Consider the following 26,698-nt stretch of genomic DNA (forward strand, 5'->3'; position numbering starts at 1 on the left):
ATATAAGGTGCTGTTTGTGTTTAGCGCGGTGTGGCGACCAAATGACCGCAGAAAAACAAATTATTTTGAAAATAACTGTTCTGCCTTGTCAGCTCGTTGTCGCGCGTAACGCGAAACAAATGGTGAAAATGTTAAAACTTCAATATTGTTGGTACGGTAAAGGCGCAGGTATTTGCTGGTTCTGTTTTTTTTTTTTTGCAGGAAAAACATAGATACGGTAAATATGGTCAAACAAGACTAATCAACTAAGTACCAACAGCGATCGTTTGAACGTATAGCGGAAGTTGCGCAGTTGTTAAATCAAACGATTTGGTTTTTGTGGACGATCGAAAGAATAATTTCTTTTACCGTCTGCCCCAAATAACGCAAATTACTATCACGAACATCGATTAGCTCGTATCTCTTTTACGAATATTATTTTTATGGGTTTCGACTATTGCGACGATGTTTCGTTATCGGAACGCTTAGAATATACACAGATACGCGAGCGGTATACAAATATTACACGGAACGATTTTATTTATTGATGTAGACGAGAGGAAGTAATTGCTACGACGAAACGATCAAGGACAACGGAGAATAACATTAACGCTTCGTATATAATGAATCATTGGTTATAATCAAATAAGATAATTTCTAGAAAACATTCTGATCTTTCCGTCGCGTTGATTAATAAATATGCATATCGGGGTATCTCGTTGGATATTTTATATGAAAGAAACGAGATTACTCTCGACAGTCTTTTAGCTTATTGGCGTATAAAAAAAGGACTTTATTAAAAGAGAGCGAGGTACATGGTATAAATCGCATTTGATAAAAGCTTTTTACTTTAAACGATTACGATAAAAATTTCGGAACACGTTGTAAAAGTTTGTTATCATTGATTGCTGGGAAATTATTTTGTGTGAACTTGGCCATAGAAAATAAGTAATAAATTGAGAATCTTTCTCGAGAAGTAGGACGATCAAAGAACGATCGATTTAGCTTAATAGTTGATTATAGCATATCTGTAGCGACGTGCAAGGAGAACGGAAAAGGAAAGAGGGAAGAAGAAAGCGATAAAAGATTGGCGTTTTTCCAAAGGATCACCAGCAACGGTGCGGTATGGTCGATGATATTGGCGAGTTTTTGGAAACGAGTAAGTGACTGGTAGAGTGAAGCGATGGTATCGTGATTCTTCGTCTTGGTCGTTTCTTCTTTATCTGTCTCTCTCGGTGCATTTCGTCTTACCTCGGCTCGCCCTGGTTCACTGTAGCGTGGCAGACTTTCGGGCTAAAACGTCACGTAGTCATCAGCCCTTCTCCTCGTGCAATTCTTCGCCTGTTTCGTAGCTGTTTGCTTACCTTGACTCGATAAACGTCAAACGCGCACGAGTCGTATAGATTCCGACGTCGAACTATTTTTCAGGCAATGCTATTGGACATTGGTACCTAATATTTATTAGCCATAAATATTGCCTCTTCGCCCATGTGTAGCAACGTCCATAGTATACTTTTCTTTCAACTAATCCTTTTGTAGTTTTCAAACAAGCTCGGACAACGAAGCGTTTAAAAAATTGATACTAATCAAGGAAAGCCGGTTGTCTCGAATGTCCACAAGACTGACATTGGAAGTCATCATTTTCCTTTGCCAAGAAAATACAGCTCTTCAAATATTAGATCTAGAGAAATGTCTGCCGTTTTAATGCGTGTACGACGATGTGGGACACACGTAATAAGTGCATCCTACAGAAACGTCAAACCGCTTTGTTCTACGCCATTGTTCTATGCCGTATCTTCCTCCTTCTCTTTTTTCTTTCCTCTTGCTCCTGCTTCCCCGTCTATCTTTTCGCACTTTTTCGTTCTTCGTTATTCGTAGCGATGGTTATCTGTGAAATTGACCTTGCGAGACGGAGAATATAAAACAGAATACAAGTTTCAAATATATCGTCATTACTGATGTAATTTATTTTACTCGACGCTCTGTTTGTTTATAAACTCGACACTCATAATCCTACACCCGTAAAAGAAGTTTGATCAATATGTCGTAATAGATCAAGGTCTAATTTCGTGTTTGGTTGCTTTTAGAATGTTTCACGAGACAAACATATTTTGTAGAAATCACATTTCTCATCATTGACAAATCACATACTTATGTAGTGGTATAATGTCGTGGAACTGGTTTATTACGCAAGCGCAGTGATCTCTCTCTTTCAAAGTTCCCTTCTAACCGATTACAAGATGCCACTCAGGTGTGTTTGTCTCGCTCATCCTATATTCAAGTATACTGGGCGCTGCTACTGTTGTTGCTATTGTTGTTACGGTCATCGACTCGCTTCGTCGTAAAAAAATCGTCACGACCTTGTGTTTCCAAAATTTACATGGACGAACGAACACAGAGCACTGGTTGCTGGTAGTATCGTTGCATAATTAAGAGTAGAGGAAAGAAACGTATTTACAATCTCTTTGATTTTTAATCTGCATTTTCAATGTCCAAGGATACAAAAAAGTATATCACTTCTGTACGTATATCGCGACGTTTCTAGGAAGTTTCTTCGGTAATTATATGTATAGAAGAGCGTCCACCTCATCGATTTCAATGATCTTCAGATATGTTGTTAGTGGCCATATAACCGTCACTCGGCTTTACTTTCCGAGATATTCATAAAAATATCTTTTGCTATTTTTTATCTAAGCGTGGATTAGGCTTGAATTAGCTTTATACACGAATACGATGATATTATATGTGCATAGCTAAGCTAAGATAAATTCCTTTCTTATCTCCCTGTAGTTACAGATTGAAGCGCGAGACGCATGAACGCATCGTGGTACGAATACATCTATAATATCATTATGCATGTCCGTACGTACAGCTAATCCAAATCTAATCCACGGCATGATAAATAGTGGGGAACTAAAGCCGAGCGACGGTTATAAGCATAGAAAAATGTAATTCAGAATGTTGATCTTAATAACATATTTGAAAACCACTGTAATCGGTAAGGTAGGCTTTCTTCTATATATATAATTAAAAGTAGCCTGAAAGATGTTAAAGACGCAGGAAAACGTAGAAGCAATGAATAGTGGGAAAGAAAAAGGAAAACGAGAAACCGGAGAATAGGCGTAAATATAGAATGCACGATAAGTATAGAAAATTCGATAAAATCGATCGGTCGACCGAGTATGATAGAAAACCTAATAGTAGTAATAATTTGTGACAAGTTATTGGAATAGTGGTATTATTGGATAGCTGCGGCGGCATTAGTGGTGGTGGTGGCAACGGTGGAGGTGGTGGTGGTGGCGGCGGCGGCAATGGTGGTAGCGATGCCTGTAGTGGCGTGCATAGAGGTGTACGATTGGGAAGGGGAAGCAGTCGATTCAGTGAGAGGCAGACGGTCAGAGCCGAAGCAGTCGAAGGATACGTCGACGACGATGATCGTTCGATCGAAATTGTCGTTGTCGTTGCTCTACTCGTCGAAGAATCGAATAGGAAAGTTATTAGGCGGTTTCGTGGCGAGTCGAAGTACGAAGAGAAAGGGATCCGGTGGAAATGGCTGTTGTCGTTGCCATTCCGACTACGAATTTCGTCGTCGGATGGTTTCCTTCGAACGGAAGACAGACGGGCCTGGTAGTAGTATTTACTTATCGTTTCGCCAAAGAGTGTTGTGACAAATGTATCATCTATCGACTATAATTACGAATGGTGATAGCAATGCCGTTAGCATTTTTTAGAAACCAGGATAACAGTTTCGAAGGCTTTGTACAATTCGATTTACCCGTACGTTATGGTACATGGTTTAGACGACAGCAGATTTAAGAAACGTGACGATCAGCTAACAAAACGATACGCGCGACGAGCAATTTAATAGATCGCCGTGCGCTGTCGTAATTGATCGTTCCAATTTGCTGCCAACGACCGTCGCGTTTCATATCGCGTTTTATGCCTTTACCTGGTAGATATCGCGAATCGTTATCTCGAATCGCGTAGCTTTATCGCGGAAACTTACCAGCGGATCATTGACCGACCAGATCAATGGAATTGAACGAATTTCGTGACTTCGTCTTCGTTAGAAGGAACATCTTAAAACGAGCAAATTAGCAGAAAAAGAGGAACGACATCGTTAAGAGATGATTTCGTGCGACGAAACGATACGACGAATACACGAACGAAGATTTCTCATTCGCGAGATTACACGGTTCTTCGACTCGAAGTACGAGGAAACGTTCGTTGAAATCGTAAATAAACGAATTTGTACGCTTTTTACGGGGAAGCTACACGACACGCGCACGAGAACGATCCATCGGCTCTGTTGCTCGTACTCGATGAGAACCAGCCCGCGATTCGTTCTGTCTGTTACAAGAATGGACGTCGTTGTCGTTGTCCGACGGTAGAGAAGAATCGCTGGCAGTGGTTGGATAGAGACGAGGCGATTGGGGAACAATCGAACTAGCAGGAACGAAGGATCGTTCTGGTGGGGTTCGTACTACTTATTGCTAGTTTGGGGGAAATGGGAGCGGTAAGGAGCGGAAGACCAGAGCAATCGAAACGGAAGTAACGAATGAACGACCAAGGAAACGCGTTCATCGACGCTTCGACGCTCAAACTCGACGTTGGAAATCGTCGAGTAACGGCTTACTCGAGCGTTGCGAATGAGAACGTTCGACGCACGATCGTGCTTTGTTTCCAACTTGAAAAACTTTGATTCCTTTTCTCCAGCGGTACCCGTGACATGCGTTTTTCTTCGTCACTGCAGTTTTCCTGTCTAAAGCCATACAGTATCCATCCCATGAAAAATCTAACCGAACATCTGTCAGATATATAGACGTTGCGCGTATATGTACTTTGTAGATTTAGTTCGCCTGGCTGCGCGTCTCTCTATCATCGATCTCTCTAAATTATCAAAAAATACGCCGATTGCGTATCAGCGCGAATCGATTATCACGATCGATCTTTCACGTATCAGCGTCGGCTCGTCGTTGTCCTTCCGAGATTTTTCCGCTTCGCGATTACGATCCTTGTAGTTTCCGCGAATGCCGACTGATTGGCGTGGAAAAGGAGAAAGTAGAGGACGCGTAACGTGGGGAGAAGATAGGGGTTTGCAAATACCTCGGTGATTCTCATGCGGTTAATCGTCTCCAACATTGACCGAAAGAGAGAGAGAAAGAGAGAGAGAGAGAGGGAGGCAAGGGGCCGAGGATGGTGATTGGATCGGCGCCAAATGCCGCCGGTAAAATTAATCGTTCCCTGACACGAATTCCTCTCTAAGTGGGAATATCAATTTGCGGGCATGGAAGGACGATCGGAAGTACGGAACGCGCTCCGACGTCGTTGACAACGAGTCGATAAGAACCGTGGTAACGATGACGAGTAGGAAAGTTACTTTGCACGTCGCCTTCTTTCTCTTTTCCTTTCTCCAATCCATCTCCTTTCACTCATCCTATCGCGTTTCCGACGCGACACGCGTCGATTCGTATTGTCCGCGTTTTCATGAACTTTTACCGGTGTATCGACGCGAGAAGAACGGTCCGTCGAACACCGGTCAATTGGCGATTTCCCAAACGGTTCGTTCGCGAAGGATACGTTGAAAGAGAGCGATAAATAGACGCGCAGCGAGCGAGGAAATCGTGAAAGGAACGGATATATCTACGCACCGTGGCCAGTACACGCTTCAAAGAATCGTATTTGTTTTTTTATTACAGATCGAAATTTTGGCAAACGATGGAAGTACGATCACCGTTTTAGCGGCGAGTTGGAAAGAGAAATCACGGTCGGAATTCGCTCTTCGTAAAAGGATCAAAGGAAGATTTGTGCGGAGTGTCTAATTGAGCGGGATCGATTTTATAGAAAAATACCACGCGGAAACATAAAGGAGACGAGCGATCGTTCGACGCGACATGCGAGATAAAGGGACGTAAAAACACCGATAGACGACGACGACGACAACGACGAACATCGGACACCGGGATACGATACATCAAAGAACAGTGAAGAGCAATTCGTACCGGAACAACCCGTGTCTTTGAAACAACGGAGAAAGAGAAGAAAAATACGGAGGAGGAAGAAGAAGAAGAGGAGGAGGTGGTGGTGGTGGTGGTGGTGGTGGCTGGAGAGAAGGGATCAACGATAAGGGAATACGGTGCACTGATAACGGGTCGAAGGAGGAGGGGAAGAAAAAGAGGAATCAAAGATAGAAGGCTCGGCCGAAGAAGGGGGCAAAAGGAAAGGAGGGGATAACGCAAGGAGAAAAAGAGAAGAAAGGTTGGGCCGCCTCCCATGACGAGATCGCGCGAATTGGTAAAAATCGGTAAACGAGGTATCGTAGCAGCGTCATAGAGCAAACAAAAAAAAAGAGGTAGAGAGGAAATTGCACCGGTCGCGAAGCTAGAGAATCAGAGAGAAAGAGAGAGAAATAGAAAGCAAGAGAGAGCGTGAGAAATATAAGAGAGAAAGAGAGAACGGCGAAGAGATCGGGAGGCGGATATATCGAAAGAATCGGTAATATCGGTGTGTGGAGGGCAGCCGCGAGACGGTAAGTGATGTGTTCGATGAACGTGGCGCGTCTTGCGGGCGGTGGTCGGGGTAAAATTGACGCGTGTTGCGCGTGGTGCCATTGTTTGGAATCGGTGAGAACAGGCGGGCAGTTGGTGATCAGGCTGGCGGGCACCGGGGTAACGTTTCAAAGGGCATGGCGACCACGCCACTAGGCGGTCGCCTCCCTAACGTAAACCGCAAAGGACCATCTCCGTTTATCGGTGGTGGTGGTGGCAACAGCGTAAATTACGGTGTCGGCAACGTCAACAATAACAACAACAACAGCGGCGGGAATAACGGCAATCACGTTATCAAAAACAGTCACCACGGTAACAACAACGGTGGCGGCAACAACAATAACAGTATCGTCAAAAATAATAACAGCCGCAACAACAACAACAACAATATCAACAACAACGGCATCCACTTTAATCATCGTAGCAACAGCCTCGATAACGGTAGTGTCAACGGTTGTGGGTGCCACGTGGACAACAGCCACGGGAAAAGCTGTTGTGCGATCGAGTGCGGGAACAACAACAACGGGCAGCACAACGGTGGCAACGGTGCTAACAGCATCGGCGGTGGCAAACACAACGGCGGACATATCGTTGGTGGCAACGTCGGAGGGGGAGGAGGAGGAGGGGGAGGAGGAGGCGGAGGCGGTGGTGAACACTCGTCGAGAAAACGGGAACGCGGGCTAGCAGGAAGAGATCATCGGGAGCACCGACATCACCATCATCATCACCATCATCACCATCATCATCACCATCATCACCATCAAGGTCGAGAGAGATCGTCGTCGTCGTCGTCGTCGTCGTCATCGGGACAACAGCGCGAGTCTAAAGCAAGCACGGTGGCTGCAAACACCGATGAGCTGGATCCGGCCGCGACGAATGCGACCAATAACTTCGAATACGACGACAACGAATGGGACATCGGAATAGGAGATTTGATAATCGACCTTGATGCGGACATTGAGAAGACGAGGGACGAGAAATTGAGCTCAGGGACAGGCATGGCTTCTACGCCTGCCTCGGCAGCATCGGCATCGAATACCACGAATCATCATCATCATCATCATCATCATCAACTGCAAAGCACAGCGAACGGTTTGAGCTCGTCAAACTTGATCGTAGCTACGACAGCAAGTCCGAACGGTTGTGGTCAATCGTCAAACTCGTCGTCGTCGTCGTCGTCGTCTTCTTCTTCGACTTCTTCCGTCTCTTCTTCTTCGTCGTTATCTTCGTCATTATCGTCGTCGTCGTCGTCGTCATCCTCTTGTTTATCCTCATCGACCGTATCGTCGTCCACCTTGTCGTCTGTGTCCTCATCTTGCGTGTTAAACTCGACCGGACGATCGAACAGTCCCGCTAACGGGAACGCAAGTATCGTGAATAGCGTCGGTAGCAACGGTACCGGGAACGCGAACGGTTGCCCGGCGATCGTCGCGGGCACCGCTTCAAAACAGAGTAACGCCTTGGTGGTAGGTAGCGTTAACGCAGCGCACGGAAATTCTGGTAATTCAGGCAAAATGGCCGTTGAACACTCGGCCACCGTCGACAAAGGACTGAAAATGAAGATCAAACGTACGAAACCGGGTACGAAGAGCAGTGAGGCGAAACACGAGATCGTCAAGTCGAATGAAATAAATGGAACGATATCGTCGCAGGATAGCGGGAACGGGGGTGCCGGTTCCCTGTCCTCGAGTGGTTCGTCGGTGTCCGATCGGTCGGGGGGCACGAGTTCCTCATCGTCGATCGGCTCGACTTCAATCGTCGCTCAGAACGTTCAAAACTCGGACTGCGCCGCGGGTGGAACCGGAGGAACCGGAACCGGTGCTGGCGGTAGTGGAGGTGTCGGTGTCGGTGGCAGTAGTGGTGGTGGTGGTGGTGGTGGTTGTAGCGGCGGTGGCGGTGCTGGTAGCGGCAACGGTACCGGTGTCGGTGGCGGTAGTGCCGGCGGCTGTGGCGTCGGTGTCGGCGGAACTGGTACCGTCGCCGGGCCCGGATCCGGCGGCGGAGGTACCGGCGGTAGTGGAGGTGTCGGTGGTGGCAGTAGTACCGGTGGTCAGTCGTCGTCGTCATCGTCATCGTCGTCGTCCTCGTCCTCGTCCTCGTCGTCTTCGTCGTCGTCGTCTTCGTCGAACAAATCGAAAACGAGTCATTCCGGAGGTTCCGCCGGTGGAACTGGAAGCGCATCTTCTTCGGCCACCGGGTCAAAAAGAGGATCGAGCGGACATCGTCGAGACAAAGCACGGGACAAGCACGAGAAGCCACAAACTAATCACACAGTCAATCAACAGAGCAAATCGGAGATGAACGGAACCGCAAGACTTGGGGGTGTTGGCGGCAGCGGCAGTGGCAGTGGCGGATCCAGCGGAGGCAGCGTTGGCGGTGGTAGCAGTGGCGGCGGCGGTGGCGGCGGCGGACAGGGTCAGACATCGAACGGGCCGGGGCCGGGTCCAGGACCTGGACCAGGGTTGGGCGCCGGTGTCGTCGGGGTTGGAGCCGGTGCCGGGGCTGGCGCGGTCGCGCAATCTCAGGGACCGCCGGCAGCCGCGACCGCCCCTCAGCAAAATCAGGGACCGCCGCCGAGTTCGCGAACGGGATTTTCGGTGTCCCAGGGGCCTGGTCAACCGACCAGCTCCGCTGCGGCGCCGTGTCCACCCCCGAGTCCGGCCAGTGCGACGGCCGCCGGTCCGGCTGCCAAACCCGAACAGACCAAACTCGCTACGGTACCCGGTACCGGACCTCCGATCACTACGACGCCCGACGACGCCATGGATACCGCGGCCAGTCCTCCACCTCCGAAGAAACTGAAGACTTCCGCTTCCGAACCAAAGGTAACCCCCTTCGCGACAAATTCCTTGCGAGTTCTCAACGAGCACGCAAGTGCACCCGCGTGCACTTGCGCGCTTGTTCGTCCGATCTTTTCTCCTCGCCTCTCCTCTCTCTTTTTCTTTCTCTCTCTCTCTCTTTTTCTCTCTCCTACCCCTATCTTTTACTCTCTTATCTCAAGTTTGATTCCCTTCGCGTTATCCACCTTGTCCTCCGTCGACAGAAACATTGCAAACATTTTCAAACCTTCTCCAAACTTTCAGAGCGTTAGGTTTTTCTCATCTTCAGACCGATGTTGCTCGCGCTGACAGTGGGTATCAGCAAGAGCGCGACGCGCATCGCGATTTCGTATCTCGGTTCGATGATTAGGAACTGTTCGATTGGGGAACGGAAACGGCTAGGGGTACGCAAAAGGGGTGAAATCAATACTCTGCGGTCGCCATCCCCGAGAGTACGCGAACGAATATATATTTATGTATATATGTATACAAAGAGAGAGGGGAGGACAAATACGAGTGACAACGAAACAACGCAATCCGTTCGTTCGAATTGCTTTTCTCGTTTTCGTTCTTCTAATCGCTTACCGATCGATCCGATTCCTTCTGTTCGGAAAAATGTCTCGCGATATCCGACAACCTTGTTTTCCGACTGGAAGTCGATCTGTGATCGAAAACGTTGAGCAGAACTCTCCTCTCGGTTTAATCCGTGACGCTTAAACCTGCCCGAGTGGATCGGGAAAAAGTAATCGTTGATTCGCGAGGAACGTGTTCTCGTTGTACGCGAAACTCGCCGTAACGTGCTGACAGATGGCGCGAAAGCCGTACGTGTAAATCAATATTACAGTATGCATCGATGTTTTGAGATGTAAGTACGTGTATGGTCGTATAGTAGAACGTCCGGTCAATCTAAACGGGTGTTAAACATTCGATCAATTGAGAGAAAGAGAGAGGGGAGCGAGAGATGTCAGAGGTAAAAAAACTCGAGCAGTGGTCCGGCCAAGATTGTTTCGCTTCGTTTCCCTTACGACCATGATTGTCGAAACCGCGCGAACCAGAACACAGTAGTAGGAAGAACAGAGATCGTATTTTCGCGTTAAACGCAAACATCACTGTAGAATGTTGTTTTCCCGCCAGGAGGGAACCACGATCTTACGAAAGCGGTAACCTTTATAGCGCGAGCCAACGTTGTTAATATTTCCATACTTTGCCATTCGGTCGTCTCCATCGCGTCAAAAGTACCGATTGTAAAGCCTGAAACTTTCCTGTAGGTCGATTAGCTGTTCCAGCGGGAAAGTACACGCGGTATGCTTCCGTGTATCGTCTCATACGGACAAGCAACGATCAGGCTGTTACGAAGCATATACCAGAGAAAACAATATACGCGTTAGTCGAGATAGAGTAGGTGGGTTAACGACCAGACAGACGGTCAGATGAATGAACGGGCACATAGAACGAAGAGTAGAATGATGGGTACAGAAGAGAAAAAGAGAGAGAGAGAGTGTGTAAGTGTCATTGGATGGTCGTAAGGTTCGTCAAATGCGAATTCCTATCGGTCGTTACTTAACCAACGATCGAAAGATTCGATAGCGTCTCTAGGTGTTCCTAATTTCTCAGTGTGGAAGATATTTGCCGTCGGTGTAGATGGCGCGCGTGTGATCGACCGTGATTGAAGGGAAGCCGATCGAGAGTAATCGATTGATCGAGGAAAGTGCAGCTCGCGTAAATTATTGTTATCGTAATGAACATTATGCGATACAAAATGCGTCGCGTGACAAGGCAGCTCGGACGAGACATGGTTATCAGCTGGAGTACATATATAAACAGACACGCGTAATACTTACGTCTCAGGAGCTGCGATTGCACGTATAGTCCAGCCGTGTATGCGGCAAACAGAGTAATTTGTACTCGCACTTTGCGAAATCGTCCTCTGCTCTCTTCCGTTCTATTCTTTACTCCTCCCTCTCTCGTTAGTAAAAGTGAGATCGAAAAGAAGCAGAAATGGCGGCCAAGGGGGGAAGGGATAACGGGATGTACGTCCGAAGAAATTTCAATAGAATCAGGTTCAACCGGTCCCCTTGTGTCTATCGTAACAACTCATGGAACGGAATTCCGCTGTCTTCTTTGTTTTCTCTGTTTCTCTTTCTTCTCTGGCTCGAAGAAAGCATCTCCTGTGCTTTTTCCCGGAACGTTTGGAAACGAACGTCCGTTCGGGTAGAAACTAGTAACACTCGCAATGACATTCCCGACGATGTCTACGATCGTTTACGATCATCGTGTTTCTAGATTCATTCGCGCGTCAAAATAGTCGACTATTAATTAAATCGAATTATAGAACAGCGGGTGGGTAGAGCGGAGGTGGGCTATAATTGTAAAACGTGTCAGCCACGAAATTTGCGTGTGACGAACGATGTACCTACGAGTAAAGAAGGATGTTGCGTTGCAGGACATGTCCGATGTGTGTGTCGGTACCAGCGTGGGGACCATCACCGAACCGGAATGTCTGGGACCTTGCGAGCCTGGGACGTCGGTGACTCTCGAAGGGATAGTCTGGCACGAAACGGAAGGAGGTAAATTTTTCGCTCGTTTCAAAATTGGACGAGAATTCGACTGATTTGCGTTGCAGGTGTGCTGGTGGTGAACGTAACATGGCGGGGGAAAACGTACGTTGGTACCTTGTTAGATTGCACTCGTCATGATTGGGCACCACCGAGGTTCTGCGACTCTCCGACCAGCGATCTCGATGCAAGGACACCGAAGGGTCGAGGCAAGAGGGGGAGAGCCGCCGCGAACGCGACTCCAGGCAACGACTTGAGTAATTTCACGGAAACGAGGAGTTCGGTACACAGTAAATTGCGAAATGGTGGCGCGAAGGGACGCCGTGGTGCGCAAGGTTCGCCAGCAGCGAGCCCGAGTCCGGCGGCCTTTGTTCCGCCTCGACCGGATCCAGCGGCCAAGAGGAAATCCCGAGGTCCCGAGGAAGAAGATAAAAATAAGAGGCGTGCTCCACCACCCACACCGCCGAGCGGTTCGCCACCGGCTAGTCCAGTGTTGCTCGAATGCCCGGAACCGAACTGTAACAAAAAGTACAAACACATAAACGGGCTCAAGTATCACCAGAGTCACGCGCATGGCTCGGCGGACGACGACGACACCAAGGAGGGTATCACCAGTATGTCCGAGAACGACGAGAGCAATATCGAGGCACCGAGTCCGGCGACGCCGGTCAAGTCGCCGGCGGACAAGCCCGAAGGAACACCACTCCGACCGGCCAGCCCTCCTACGACCGGTTTACCACCGGAAACACCACCACCTCCCCCACGCGTTGCTTCTCCAAGTATAGAACCTCCGCCCACGTCCGTGCTATCCTCGGAAAGCAGTAAAAGCATTGTGAAGCCGGGTGTGCTGAGATTCGGACAGGAGGATCTGCCCGCACCGTCGTCCACGATACCCACTTCGGCGAGGCAACAGCAACAGTCCGCGCAACAACAGCAGCAGCAGTCGAACCAGCTGGGCAGTTCGAACTCGCCTCAAAGTCCGAGTCCTCGAGCTAGTCAGTCGCCGAGATCGGTACCCTCGCCGCACCCGAGCGCAAACATTCCGGCTCCGTTAAATATTCCTCAGCCGCCCCAGCCGTCCCAAATGTCACAGCATTCGCAGCAACAGAATCCCCTTTTACAGCAAAGTCAACAATCGTTGCAGCCCGGTCAACCAGGACCACTACCTCCACCGCAGCAGCAACAGCTTCAATCCAGTCAACAATTGCAATCGTCTATACAACAGCAGCAGCAGCAACAGCTGTCGACCGCTCACCAGCTGTCCGTGCAGCATTCGCTATCGGCGCAATTAGGTCAGCCGACGCAAGCTCACGTGGTGCAGCAAGCTGGTTTGCAACAACAACAACCGTCGCAGTCGGGCGGGTTGCAGGGTATCGCGAGCCAGCATCCGGCACTTCAAAGCTTGTCCAGCCAAGTATCGCAGCAAGCGACGGGCTTACAGGCGACCCCTCCTTCGCAGACTGGTCACCCTGGACAGGGTGTGCAACCACATTTGCAGCCCTACCAGAGCGTGTCGTTGCACGCGAAAATGCCACAATTCAAAGTTAAACCTACCGCAGCTCTGATGCCCGACCAGGATAAAAACAAAGACCCGAGGACGTCGTCGAAACCTCAGGGATACAAGAAAAAGTCGAGAAAGTCGCCGGGCGGTAGCCCTCATCCGTCACCGTTGGAAGCACCGATTGTCGACGCAGCGCGAGAAGACGTTCAGAGTCCGGCCTACTCGGACATTTCCGATGACGCGGCACCGGTGCTCGAGGCGGAGCCGGCCGACAAGTCGAAACAGAGTCAGGAGAAGGACGGAAAAGCGGCCGCCAGCGCGCATCTACCGCCTCATTTCAACATGTACCCGTACTACGGCCAACCGCCTTACCTCGTCCCGAGTGTACCCGAGAGCAAGCCGGTCGATCAAAAACCAAGCGATCTGACTCCCAAGCAAGAAATGAAGCCGCTCAACATACCGCAGATGCCGACGCTGGCTAGCCTACAGAGTGTTGTAGCGGAGAAGGAGAAGAAGGAATTGAGTCAATCAGTACCGCAACCACAGCAACAGCCGCACTATTACGGTGGCTATGGCGGTTACATGCCTCCCGGTTATCCGTATCAGCCACCGCAGCCAGTATCGCAGCAACAGCAACAACAGCAGCAGCAACAACAGCAGGCGCAGGAGCAAGAGATGCACGAACAGAAGGCAAAGATCAAGCAGGAGCCGCAGACGCAGCAACAGCAGCAGCAGCAGCCTAGCTTGAAGGACAAGCAGCACGAGAATCATCAAATATTGAAGGAGAGTATCGAGATGAAGAGTCAAATGAGCCCGTATCACGTGTACCATGGTGGACAGAGTCAGAGGGCGGCACCTCCACCGCCACCGTCAGCACCGATACAGGATGATCGAAGGTATTACCTGTATCCGGGCGACCAAAGGCGAAAGGAGGAGGCGAGCAAGCAGAGTCAACAGGCGAAACCACCTCCTCCGAGTCCAAAGCATCAACCGAAGCAGGAGAAGCCGCAAGACTTGGGAAAGAACGACGATTCGAAGAACAAGCAGGAGGGCGTGAAGCCAACAATGGAAACGCAAGGACCACCGCCACCGCCCACGTCGCAGTATGCCTACATTCATCCGGGTTACATGCAACCGCAACACTACAGCGCGTTGCCATTTGACCCTGGTCATCCGATGTATCGCGGGCTCAGCCCGATGCTGGTTCCCGGACCGTATTCCGGCAACCCGTATCTTCATCAACTACCGAGGTATCACGCACCGGAGGATCTCAGTAGACCGCCCGGCGGCAAAGCCCTCGATCTGCTTCAACACCATGCCAATCAGTATTATTCGGCGCACAAGATACACGAGCTTCAGGAGCGTGCGCTCAAATCGCCTACCCCGAAAACGTCCGCGGCTTCTGCCAGTCCTTCGTCAGCGGGTCCGACGCCTTCGCGACCACCGAGCGGACCGCCTAGCTCGGTCGCCGGACCAGGTCCACCGCAATCGCAAGCCCAGCAAGCTCAAACGAAGCAACAAAGTCAATCGGGAGGGCAACAGTCTCAGCAGCAACAACCGCCACCGGTCGACGCTGGTACCGGAACATTGACCAAGGACAATAGATCACCCCCGCCCCAGCGGCACGTGCATACGCATCATCACACGCACGTTGGCCTAGGCTATCCCCTATTGACCGGACAATATCCCGCCCCTTACGGAGGTAAGCCTCTCGTCAGACCCTGACAATAAGTCGCGGTTCGAGCCGAACCGACCACTGTCGCCGCCGCTGTCGACTACGACCAAGATCGTCGCCACAACCACGATCCCGTCCCGATCTTCGATCCTCGTTCTTCCTTCTTTAGATAACGGAACGTTGTCCTCTCCGATATGTTCGAGAGACTCGTGTCGCTACCCCCTCGCTGTTCGTAGATCGGGGCACGAGTCTCGCGAACCGATACGCTTAGTACCTAGCTATTCGTTATGAAACACGCGTATGGGTAACTCGATCGATTCGTACGTGAATAGCACGATAATCGCGACGCGTCGTGTTGTTCACCGAGAACACGGCCGGGTACTAGACGAACGAATGTTTTTTACTGCGACTTGTGCTTGTATTAAATATACGTTAAGAGCGTTTGATTAAAGAGTTCAGTCAGGAGACGCTTGGGAGGCGCAGTTACGAATGTATAGTTCATACTGTGATAATCATTGACCGCGATCGTCGTATTGGCGCGGGCATGTGACCCGTTGCGAAAATCTATTATTGGCGATGATCGGATATTAAACTCTTTGAATTTCGGACACAAAGCGATTTCTTTTCGCTTTTTGGAAATACTATTTTGACTTGTGACAAACGCCCGTGGACGACGAATAGAACAAGCGACCGTGTTTTAATTATTATCGCGGTTGTTTCTTATTTTTCCCTTTGCGCCTTCTGCCTCTCTCTCTCTCTCTGTCTCTCTCTTTCTCTCTCTCTTTCTCCCTCTCTGTCTATTTCTTCGTATACTTTTATAAAGTTACACAAAACTTGTTACAACCTACCCCACCCGCACACTTTTCTCGGAATTTGTATATCGCGAATATCGCGAAAACGATTGAGAGACGCGCATCAATTTCGTTAAGCGTACCGACAAAGACAAACGCGCTATTCAACCCTGTTATATCTTCTTTGGCTGCTCGTATGTTCCTCGTTCTCATCCTTACTCCCGCTTACGCTCTCCTGCCCCGGCAAGTAGTTTCGACGTATGATGTTCTGTGTATTCCTCGGCCTCCGATATCACTTTTCCAACCTAATTTGACTTCGGTGATCGTTCGCTCGCTATACTTGGGCTGCGGAGTGATGCGAAATCACTGAAAACTTGTGGCCGAAACGAACGAAGGAACAGCAGCAGCGCGAAAGGCTATCGGAGAATTTCGTCGTCGTCGTCGGTCTCCGGTCGGAGGATCGTGGAATGCGCGTCATGAATAAGATAAAAACGCGAAATGAAAAAAATTAAGAAAAAGGAAAAGAAACGTTTTCCTTTCGGAAATCGTAAACCGGCGGCGAGAGTGGATTCGATTCGGCAGAGAATTTTACATGATTCTGTTCGATAAGTTACGGTTAGTTGGACGGTCGATGGTCGACGATCGGTCGATCGGTCGGTCGACGAACGACGAAAGACGTTTTTCGAGAAAGAGAAAAAATAAATTAACGAGCCTCGGTATCTATGTGTGTGTGTGTGTTGCAGCGGCGATGCTGGCGAGTCAGCAGGCCGCCGCGGTAGCCGCATCGGTGATCTCGCCATTCCCGCCCAAGTGACCCGCGGCCCCCGGTCCCGTACTAGCAGCCGGAACAACCGGACCCACCTCCGCACAAACTCACCACACGTCTCATCATCCACCGCCGGTTAGCGGCGCAACCGCCGCAGGACATCCGCACTCTGCTACCGCTGGCAGGCAACCTTAGGATCGTCCCAGCAATACCGCTAATTCGGCTCTGCTACCTCTTCTTCGTTAACGCGACCAGAGAGATACTCCATCGGAGAATCTACCAACTCTCGATCTGTTTGTCAACTCGTCAACAGCAGCAGCAGCAGCGCATCTGCCTGTTAAGGCCGATGTCATCGTTATCGTTCACCATTTAACACCTTCGTCGAGAATCATCTGGACTCGCGACGATCATCCGGTCATCGTGTATGGTTGCTACTGATACCGCTGACACTGATGTTGACGGTAAAGCCGACGGCAATGCTGACGACACACACTGCTCACAAGCCTTGTCTTTGTCTCTGTTGTCTTTGTTGCTTCTGTGAAAAAGCGCGCCTGCCTTCCGAATTGTGTCGCCGTTCCATTTCCAAGGAAAAAATCATCCGTACGTACTATGACGCGTCGACCCAAACGCGATCCATCGAGTCCATTGCTGGGTGTACCAACTGGTTTCAGAATCGATCGAATACCGAGAAACGACGGATTTACGACTGAGATTTCAGCGTCCTATCGTACGCACCTTATGTTTTTGGGACTTTTCGTACAAGAAAAATGCCAAAAATTGAACATTGCGTGGAGAAAACGAATCGATTCAGCATAAACTCTACGCACAATTTATTCCAAATTTTAATAAAATTCTTCCTCCAAGATATCGTTGAAACGAACGCGATGAAGAAGTCCCAATTCACGTACCATTGATCTTCCAGTTCAAACGAAAAACAAACATTTTCTAGATTTTTATACGAGCTTCTTACCTATTAATCTTTTCTTGGATGCTGTTAACGGCGACGGCGACGATGAAAACGATAGTGACGCAGGCATTGCGAAACAACGTATGGGAATAAGAGCAGTATTCGTGCGACCAACTCATAAACGAGACTTCGGATGCTGTTTGCCCGCAAGGAACAGGTGTCACGTATGAAAAGAATGGCTCGAAACGGTTCGACGCAGCATTGTACCTGCTTACTGGAAATGCTTAACGAAATTCGGCGATCCCAAAATAGTGAGGAATCGTTGCCTGCGAAAGCCGACAAGTAATAAGAGGAAAAGTACGAGGAAAGTAGAGAGAGGAGAGAAAGGACACGAGGCAAGCGTGCGCCTAATGAGACTCCATTGTGTTAGACCGAGGACCGAGGACTGTCGTAGAGTCATTGGGCATCTTACGCATAGGAAAGACGATGGAAGTTACTACGGCCGTACCGCGAACCAATTGCCCGATTTTTCTCCGATGTAAGAGACTGTGTGCCTCGAACTGCGTCGATTCACGTTCAGGCAACATTTTTATTGCACTTAGTAACGTAGAGATGCGAATGTGCGAGAGTGAAAAGCGGAAACTTTACTGCGCGTGCTTATGCACGTTATGTGCGTCGCATATTTTCCGTAACTCGTTGTGTATAACGCGTACGTGCGAATGTTCGACTGAGAACTTTGTCTATAATGGTGAAATTGTAGATCGTTGTATTTTATTGTAAAAAGGAAAAAAGATTGCTGAACAACAGACTCGACATTTTTCTAGAGAAATTACGTGATTCACGAACGACACGTTTTTTAGACGATTTGATTACCTACATACCAAGTAGAATGTGCGTGGACGTTGATTATACGATATCAAATAAATACGAACGAAATACGTGTCGGATGGGAAGTATAAGCGTATAATAAATCACGATAATTCTAAATAACGATAACGTGACGATAAGTGATTGTACATTGAATTTGCTAGAATGCTATTTGTTTACTAAAAATAATGTAGTTAACGTTGCGTGAGTACAATAGACCGAGAACATGAGTGTGCGTGCGTGTGTGATATGTATATGGACACAAGAGTGCGCGTGTGAAGGAAGAGAGAAAGAGAGAGAGAAAGGGGGGGAAAGACAGAACAAGCGAGCAAAACGTATAAGACTAATTAACGGGAAAAAACTATTAGGTATGTATAGTATATATATACGCGTACATATGCACCCAGTGATACGTACACGTATAATCTCCCGGCGGCTACCACCTAACATTAGTGCAGTAACGATTATCATTGTACCTTTTATTACAATTATTCATTAATAATTATCGGTTCTATTACTTTATTATTATACCGTCGATAAAAAAAAAATAAGAACGTTGTACAGACGATTGGTAAATCTCGTTGCCAAGGATTCGAAATTAGTTTGATCGTGCCGTACGTAGTGTTGCAAATGCCAAATAAAAGAAAAGAGAATAAGGCGTGTTTTTTTTTCATTCGAACATAACAACGGCGATATTCATTTAGCGGAATACGTAAGGGAGAAAGAGATCGAGAGAGAAAGTATTGTCTGCGTGTGTGTGCGTGAATGAATGAAAGAGGAAGAGAGAAGGAGAGTGAGAACGGCGAAGAAACGCGCGGGGAATCGTCTCAGTTTTAATGAGACGCGTTCGAAGGAGAATCGGGCGGGCTTTAAAGTAAAAATGCTGGTGCTGTGCTGTGATTTTTATAAAAAATAAAAAGAAAAAAACAGAGAAGAACGATACGCGAATCATAGTAAGGAAAAGCCGAAGATCTTGACGAATTTTTATGAAAATATACAGATAGCCTAAGTACCTGGACCTGCCCTGCGCTCTCCACAAATTTAAATTCGAGTAGAGGATATTAAAGAAAACGATTAAATGGAAAAAAGTGAAAAAAAAGAAAAGAAAAATACTAAGAGAACAAAAGAGGGATGAAAAATCAACTTGTATGAATTGTATAGGCTGTAAAGTGTATTTGCTTTTAAACGAAAATTTAATATAGATTGTTAATCGCTAATTGCGCGAAAAAAGGAGCTGTCTCCAATGGTCGAATACACTATACACGTTCGCGTATCGCAAATTCCTCGTGCAACACGTTTCTTACGTTGTCCGTTCGAACCGTACTGACGAAAAACCCCCATTTTGCAGGCAATAAATTTACCACGTATTACGCTCAACGATTACGTTTTAAACTTTTCTCCTGTTTTCGTTGAAACCGGCTCCTTCCTACGTTCGATCGGTTATCGTTTCGATCTCCCGCGTAAAGATCGGCACTGCGCCGATCGATGTCGAACTTGTTGATACTTCCTCTCAACGCAAACGAGATACAAACGTTGTAATTAATAATTGGAGACAATCTCCGACTAAGGTTATATTCTAGCGAGTACTACGTATTTGCCACGATGTTGCATAATCCATTGCGAAAATCCTCAAACGAATAAATTAAATGACAACATAAGATGGACTGACATATTAACGTAACGTAATAAACAAGGACCCGTATTCTTGTCTCCATTTTTTTAGAATGATAAAAATAGTGAGTCGTTACGCTTTATATATTATACACTTCGAATATATGAATATACGAGTAACATTACGTACAGAAGCAAATACAAAAACGCAGGCATCTTGTCGTTAAATTGTAAGATATTGTGTTCAAACTCCAGAATGTAATCTGACCCCTTCCTCAGACTACTATATATTAATTATATTGTGCACTATGCTCCAACTTGTCCATACGAATAAATATATTGAAAAATCTTACTATTATACAGTATCCTCGATCGGTACACTATCGTCCTTTAACGAGTTCGCGTCTTTTCAAAGTTCCCTCGTGTTATCGACTCAACCGACTTTTCGTAAAATTTTCTTTCCTCCTTCTTTCGTTCTATCCTGTCAGTATTCATATATGAATTATTGCGGTATATCTTCCTGCCAAATGGTATGTTTACAATTTTATCTATTTACGTTTACTCACGCATTGTCAAACAAAATTGTAATATAACGTTTAACATTATTTGAGAATTAGTGTGAATTAGCGGTAAAAGGGAATACGTTCATGGGTTTATGACACTTTAGTTTCGTATTTATCATCCTTCATGTAACACAAAAGTAATCATTACTTTTTCCATTTCTCTCGATAAACCTATACATATACTATATTCTTCGTACAAATACGTTACTCTTATTTTCATAATTTTTACGATGAACGATGAACAGTGTATATTAACAGTGTACCGTTACAGATCTCAATATATTTTTAACGATGCACGCACAAGGTTATGTTTTATAACCTAAATATTTCGCTTCGTACACTCACGGCCCAAGTTTTATTTCATCTACGCATTACCGTGATAGAGAGTACCGGAATACTGACTGAACCGAATGACAATTAATATATAGGACAATTATTGGAATATTACGTCTGCATGATGGATGAAATAGAATATAAATTAGAATCGACGAATCCTGTATTAATATCGCACGTGAGTTACTCCCTTTTTCATGTATCGCAATTAAACGTTTATATTTTTCACCTGGTATTCTATTCCAACTGTATTATGTATTTTTCTACACAGGCAACGTCGAAACTCTTCGAATCCATTAAGAAAAAGAAATGCGATCGACAAACGGACCATATTTCCAAGGTAAAACACGTATTCGTTCAATTACTATATGATCCAATATATCGTTTTTACTTTTGCGTTAATCAGAGAGGAAATATTAATCTAATTCTGTTCATTCCGTTCATCAATTTATACAGATACCCGAGTTTAAGTTGTTATTAACAAAACGAGATAGTACAAATGTCACACTCAGCATATCCGCCTGTCAAGCCCTAACTGCTCTGGTTGAAAATGGATTATGGGACATTAACGAGGCTTTAGCTACTTTCATCTCGAGTATCTCTTCTATAAAGTACAGAAATTCATTCGATCCATGAAAGATATTCTTTATGCATCTTTACTGTTCCTTAATATCGTTCTATAATATGTCACACGTTTTAGAAATTATATGGTTGCTACTACAACCATAAGCCATTTACTAATATTAGATTTAAAACGCGATACAGAAAAAGAAAATATATATCCGTTTACATTACATACGCCACAACACCCTTTTATAACCATTTTAACTCAAGATAAACATAGCTGGCAAACTATATTGAGTCAGATGACATTTATTCTGAATCATCAGGATGCTCGGTATGTATAAAAATGTATATACAAATGTTATATATACATACATCATATACATCTATAATTATGCATGCTCTTATATCTATATATGCATGTATGTATATGCAATTTTTCCAAATTTCAGAATTAGAGAAAATGGCGTGAAAATGTTACGACCTGTATTTTTGTATGTTTTATGCAATCCTTCATCAGATTCGATGGATTACTGTATGCAACAAATTTGGCAATTGTTAATTAGATTGAGACACAGTACTTATGTGCAGACAGAAGTTTTACTTTGGATGTGCACAGCGGAAATTCATTCTTGTATGAATACAAACTATAGAATCTTAGAGCTTGCAGAAAAAGCTGCATCAGAAGGAAATAGAGAATATTGTACAGCTCTGATGCCGATGATTGTGTCCTTAGTTATACAATTACTACAGCAAGGTTCTGATCCAACACCAAATTTTCATGTTATATTGTTTATCATAGACCACTGTGATAGCTATATTGGGAATCTTGTGCTAACATTAATGGCAGAAGTAATTACTTTATGTCCAGCTATTTATTTGTATACTACTTTACAAATATGTAAGTATTTTCCGGTATTTTCCACTATTTATAAGAATTTTCGATTTTTACCGATTTTTCGAAATTGCTTGTTACGATAAATTTATCACATTATAGGTACGATGATAACAAAGAAAATGTCTTACAATGATGTATTCTTCTACACTTTGATAGCATCTATTGTAAAATGGATTGCATATCCATCCGTATTGTGTTCTGAGGCACTGGAGATGGCGAAAGATTTAGCCAGCGAGATGTTTACAAGAACGAAATTAACGTGCAACAATGAAACGATATTCTCAAATAAACTTTTTACAGTGTTTACTCATTCCGACCCATACATTCAATTCTACACGGAGCTAGTGCATTGCTTGAGTATCTGGAACCAAAATGATATTCTATCATGGCTGAACAACATATCATGCGTACCAACTTACTTAAAAGACAAATGTAAACTATTGATATCTGGTCTCCTTCTACAGTCAAACGAGCCACAAATAGTTCAACTGTGTTGTAATATACTCGTTGATGTTAGTAGAGAAAGAACAAATTTTGGATCGCACGTGCTCTCATTGGTATTGCATAAATTAACCAAATGTAAAAGCAGTATAGAATCAAAATGTTTGTTACTGGTAATGCCTGAGCTTATGATTACGAAAGAAAATGTCCCAATCGTTAATCATACCTTGAACGGGTTATTAAACGGTGACAAGCAACTGAAATATTTTATAATCGAATTATATTTGAAAGCATTGAAAAAAGAACCGAGATGTTACAGATTTCTTTTTGCTGCAATAACCAAAGTAATGGAAAGCGATCTTTCCTGGTATTCGGATGCAACTTGTGCAAGAGCTATGAAACATATTTGTGAAAATTATCCTGAACATGGGGAAAAATTGGTACCATTGATACTGCAGATATTAAATCGTTCGACGGGTATGAACGGCGGAACCGCAAGTGCGCTCGCGCTTGGATGTATTTCTGCTCTTTACAAAGCATCCGTAGTAGACATTTGTTCGACATGGAGAGTGCTATCTCCAAAAATGGAAAAAGAGAAGCGATCCATTGTTTTAGAAAGCTTGTGCGAACTACTTGCTGATGTTGCATTCTATGCACCTTCTTCTCAATGCCTTGAAGAACACGACCATCAATTGATCGACGATATCGTATCGAAGTTGTGGAAATACACGACATGTAGTGATGTAAAGGTAATCAAAGCTGCGCTTAAAGCTCTAGCTTCGTACCGTCTCGAACAATTATCCTTGAAAACATTACCAGTAGAATTTAGATATAATCTCGTACTACCAGCTACGTATGCGAAAATTCCAACCGACACGGTAAAAAAGCCAGAAGACGTGCTTCCGTATATACCTGGTGTTTGTTGGATCCAAATGCTTCAAAATATAAATAAAATGACTTTGTCAGCAGCCGGGAACCTTTTAATTTCCTTCGTGATAGAAGAAGTAAATAGCTTCCGATCCGGCATGTACGACTGGCCTCAAGGGGAGCCGCAAAATTTTAAATATTTACCAGACAAAAGCGTAATCAGAGCGGTCGGTGAATATTTGAGGAAAACTAATAAGTTTGATTCGAATAATCATTGTATCGTTACGGAATGCCTACGAATATTCGCTCATAAATATCCGAAACCATTACCCAATATAAATTGGAGTTTTTTGAAGGATACTTTTCACCTATCAGCCGAAGCAAAGCAATATACTCTTTCTATTGCGTGTCATCATGCGACGGTATCTTTATCTGCTAAATCTTTTATAGAAGATTATCTATTGACGTATAAATCTGTAAACGATGCAGAAGAATTCATTTGGAAAGACAATGAACACCCGATATTGTATTCAAATCTCGAGTACTTGTGTCAAGCTGTACAACCAAATATCATCAAACGGTTCTTAGAAACTACTTTAGAATGTGCAATTAAAAGGATGAACGAAGATTCGATACAATCGTTTCATTGCATCATGTATTCATATGCTCAGGCATTAAGAAATCCAGAAATATGCCATGCTAACTCTACACTGCTTTCTACCATACTGGAAGAACTTTTGGACAAAATAGATTTAACGTGCGACCGTTTCTACCCTTATTTCACGGCAGCTTTGGAATTACCAATGGAGCATTTAGAAAGAACTACATCTCCTAAGGTGTGGTGGGAAACAATGGCCAGTAAATTAAAGAATGCGATCGCGATTAGAGCCGAATTGTCTTTAAAAAAGTCTAATTCCGAAACCTCCTTAAAGTGGTTGAACGAGATCATCGGTGAAACTTTCGCTTCTACGTCAAGGTAACATTCTTGGTCATTATTGTAATTTTACTGATACATCAAACATATGAATAAATACGCGTCTTAATATTTTTTATTAAAGTGTGCAAACATATTTTTTCGAAATTGTACAAAAAGTACAAGCCAATATGCAATTCGAAAGATCCAGTTCAAATTGGATTCTGGAACTTATGACACAGGTTCAAGGATTTTTAATGGACTCATCACAAAATCATAATGACAAAATACAATTCTATTGTAGTGTTTTATTTATCTCTGTGATAAGCTTGTCTGGCATAGACTCCATGTTAATGAAACGAGATCTAGTGATTAAATCGCAAAATGTCAGAATAAAATTATTTCCTCAAGCTCTAACACTTCTTTCCGATAGAGAGAATTGGAAACATGCAATTCCACAGGTACTCACGATTACTTTTATTTCTATACAAAACCATCCAACTAGCGTCCGAATGATAATTTAACAATTTAATATTTTTTTTCTTCATTAGAAGTTATATAGTTATTCTAGAATCAACAGTCTATTAAAGATATTATATACCTCTTTCAGATGATGGAATGGTTAAATTATATGAGAACAAATCATATTTCTAATACATATAAATACACGTTTCATCGGGCATTAATTTCTTTAAGACATAATTCATATTATAAAAATGTATGGAGTAAATATTTATCGATTAAGACGGACATCGATATTTAACCGCAAGTTGGAACAAAAAACGTATCCGTTACTGCAAATTTAAGGTATGAAATTAAAAGGAGCAACTTATTTGTGAAATACCATTAAAACAAAAGTTCAAAATGTATTTCACTTACTTGCAATCCCATATGATGTAGAGACTGACAATTCTGAACAAACATATCGTCACATGTGTTGTATGTGACGACTTTCATAATGCTAAACAGATGTTTCGCTATTATCCAACATCATCACGGTTAATGTATTCGGACGTGATCCAGTCAATGTTTGATCTTCCAGTAGTTTCATCTTGGGTTCTAATATATTCCGTTTCGTTTCAATGTTTTTTTTTATAGGTGTGCGACTTGGACTAGATTTCCTACTGCTTGGATATGATTTTAATAAACGAGCCCTATGGGAACATTTAAGGACACCATGTTTTTGTCTCATTATATTATAGTACAACTTACTACAAACTTTAAATTTACACTCCATAATTTAAAAGAATCATACTTACGCGTCCATTAACTTCAGGAATAAACGGGTATATACTTGATATTCCTCATCACCAAATTCAGTTGGATCGTGTCGTGCATGTTCATATAAATCGCAGAACTGATGAATTAATCGTTGTCCACTTCCATTTAATGGCGTTGCCAATATGGCAAGTAAATATGCCCGTAAATTTTCAGATGGATGTCTTTTTAAGCAATTATCATATTTAGTAATTTCAGCTTCTACAAAAGAGATTGAAAATTAGTTTGAACATAAAGAGTCTGTTTACCATAATAAATATAATTATACCCAAGGTCTTAACATCATCTACAGCTTTTAATCTGTAGTAATGAGGTGAAACCTGTCCTCGAGGAGTTAAAATAAATCTTGGATCGCTAATAAGTTGTGGCTCGTATTGAATTCTTGGTATTACTTCTATTCGTCTTTCAATCTCCTTTTTCAGTGACTAAAAGATTAAAAATGTACTGTATTTTGATATGTATATATATATATATATGTACAAATAGACACATGTATTCAAAATAGTAAATAATTGTATAGCATAATTAAAATGTTTTGTTTTTAACTAAAAACAAGCATTAATTTTCAATGTAAATGTAACGGATATACATATTTGTAGATGTAAATAAACTTAACCTCTACAATTTCTCGTACCTTTCGTGCATCGTGCCCGATAGGGATATGAGGACCACGGCGTGATCGTAAAGCAAATCTCATAATTTGTCGTTTTGCAAATATAAACAGTAATAATATTGTTAGTACTCCAGCCGCAATAAAAATAACGATTGTCACACCGGAAAGTTCTTCCGTCATGTTTTTCCCATTCGCACTTGTATAAAAAT

At 44.6% G+C, this 26,698-nt stretch overlaps 3 protein-coding genes across 13 annotated transcripts in view; 2 read left to right on the forward strand and 1 right to left on the reverse strand.

Annotated features, from left to right (window-relative positions):
- Nucleotides 1-19,064, forward strand: part of LOC138186249 (zinc finger protein 608) — a 31,273-nt gene extending 12,209 nt beyond the window's left edge. For 8 of the 10 annotated variants that reach the window (XM_069125887.1, XM_069125888.1, XM_069125892.1 and 5 more), the window contains 4 exons: nt 5,679-9,352; nt 11,790-11,913; nt 11,970-15,104; nt 16,612-19,064. In XM_069125887.1, coding sequence (XP_068981988.1) covers nt 6,665-9,352; nt 11,790-11,913; nt 11,970-15,104; nt 16,612-16,682 — 6,018 coding nt within the window. In that variant the 5' untranslated portion in view covers nt 5,679-6,664 and the 3' untranslated portion in view covers nt 16,683-19,064. Of the gene's footprint in view, nt 1-3,355; nt 3,610-5,678; nt 9,353-11,789; nt 11,914-11,969; nt 15,105-16,611 lie in introns of those variants that run through there. The other 2 variants (XM_069125895.1, XM_069125893.1) reach the window with 2 other exon arrangements.
- A 1,445-nt stretch (nt 19,065-20,509) lies between these two features.
- LOC138186251 (focadhesin) lies at nt 20,510-26,237 on the forward strand. Of its 2 annotated transcripts, none has more exons than XM_069125901.1 (10): nt 20,510-20,637; nt 20,841-21,093; nt 21,187-21,255; nt 21,372-21,526; nt 21,616-21,813; nt 21,932-22,380; nt 22,477-24,661; nt 24,744-25,059; nt 25,209-25,405; nt 25,697-26,237. In XM_069125901.1, exons 2-9 carry the CDS (start codon nt 21,037-21,039, stop codon nt 25,359-25,361), a joined length of 3,582 nt encoding a protein of 1,193 aa, XP_068982002.1. In that variant the 5' UTR covers nt 20,510-20,637; nt 20,841-21,036; the 3' UTR covers nt 25,362-25,405; nt 25,697-26,237. The 2 variants fall into 2 exon arrangements, with proteins under 2 accessions (XP_068982002.1, XP_068982003.1); XM_069125902.1 differs by having other exon boundaries at nt 20,583-20,719; nt 20,854-21,093.
- LOC138186258 (protein C1orf43 homolog) lies at nt 25,052-26,669 on the reverse strand. Its single transcript, XM_069125916.1, has 5 exons — nt 26,511-26,669; nt 26,145-26,301; nt 25,858-26,077; nt 25,478-25,752; nt 25,052-25,392 (listed from the first exon to the last, which is right to left on the reverse strand). Exons 1-4 carry the CDS (start codon nt 26,667-26,669, stop codon nt 25,560-25,562), a joined length of 729 nt encoding a protein of 242 aa, XP_068982017.1. The 3' UTR covers nt 25,052-25,392; nt 25,478-25,559.
- Nucleotides 26,670-26,698: the final 29 nt, after the last annotated feature.

The sequence above is a fragment of the Bombus flavifrons genome, chromosome 13 (genome assembly GCF_040668555.2).
Source record: "Bombus flavifrons isolate JBK064 chromosome 13, iyBomFlav1_principal, whole genome shotgun sequence".
NCBI classification, from domain to species: Eukaryota; Metazoa; Arthropoda; class Insecta; order Hymenoptera; family Apidae; genus Bombus; species Bombus flavifrons.

Excerpts from the sequence above, each read along its gene's own strand:
- LOC138186251 (XM_069125901.1), top strand. The coding sequence starts at position 21,037 with ATGATGGATGAAATAGAATATAAATTAGAATCGACGAATCCTGTATTA. Across the intron at positions 21,256-21,371 it reads AAACGGACCATATTTCCAAG|ATACCCGAGTTTAAGTTGTT; the intron begins GTAAAACACGTA and ends CAATTTATACAG. Across the intron at positions 25,060-25,208 it reads GGAAACATGCAATTCCACAG|ATGATGGAATGGTTAAATTA; the intron begins GTACTCACGATT and ends TACCTCTTTCAG.
- LOC138186258 (XM_069125916.1), bottom strand. The coding sequence starts at position 26,669 with ATGACGGAAGAACTTTCCGGTGTGACAATCGTTATTTTTATTGCGGCT. Across the intron at positions 26,078-26,144 it reads AGATGATGTTAAGACCTTGG|AAGCTGAAATTACTAAATAT; the intron begins GTATAATTATAT and ends TCTCTTTTGTAG. Across the intron at positions 25,753-25,857 it reads TTCCTGAAGTTAATGGACGC|GGCTCGTTTATTAAAATCAT; the intron begins GTAAGTATGATT and ends ATGTTCCCATAG.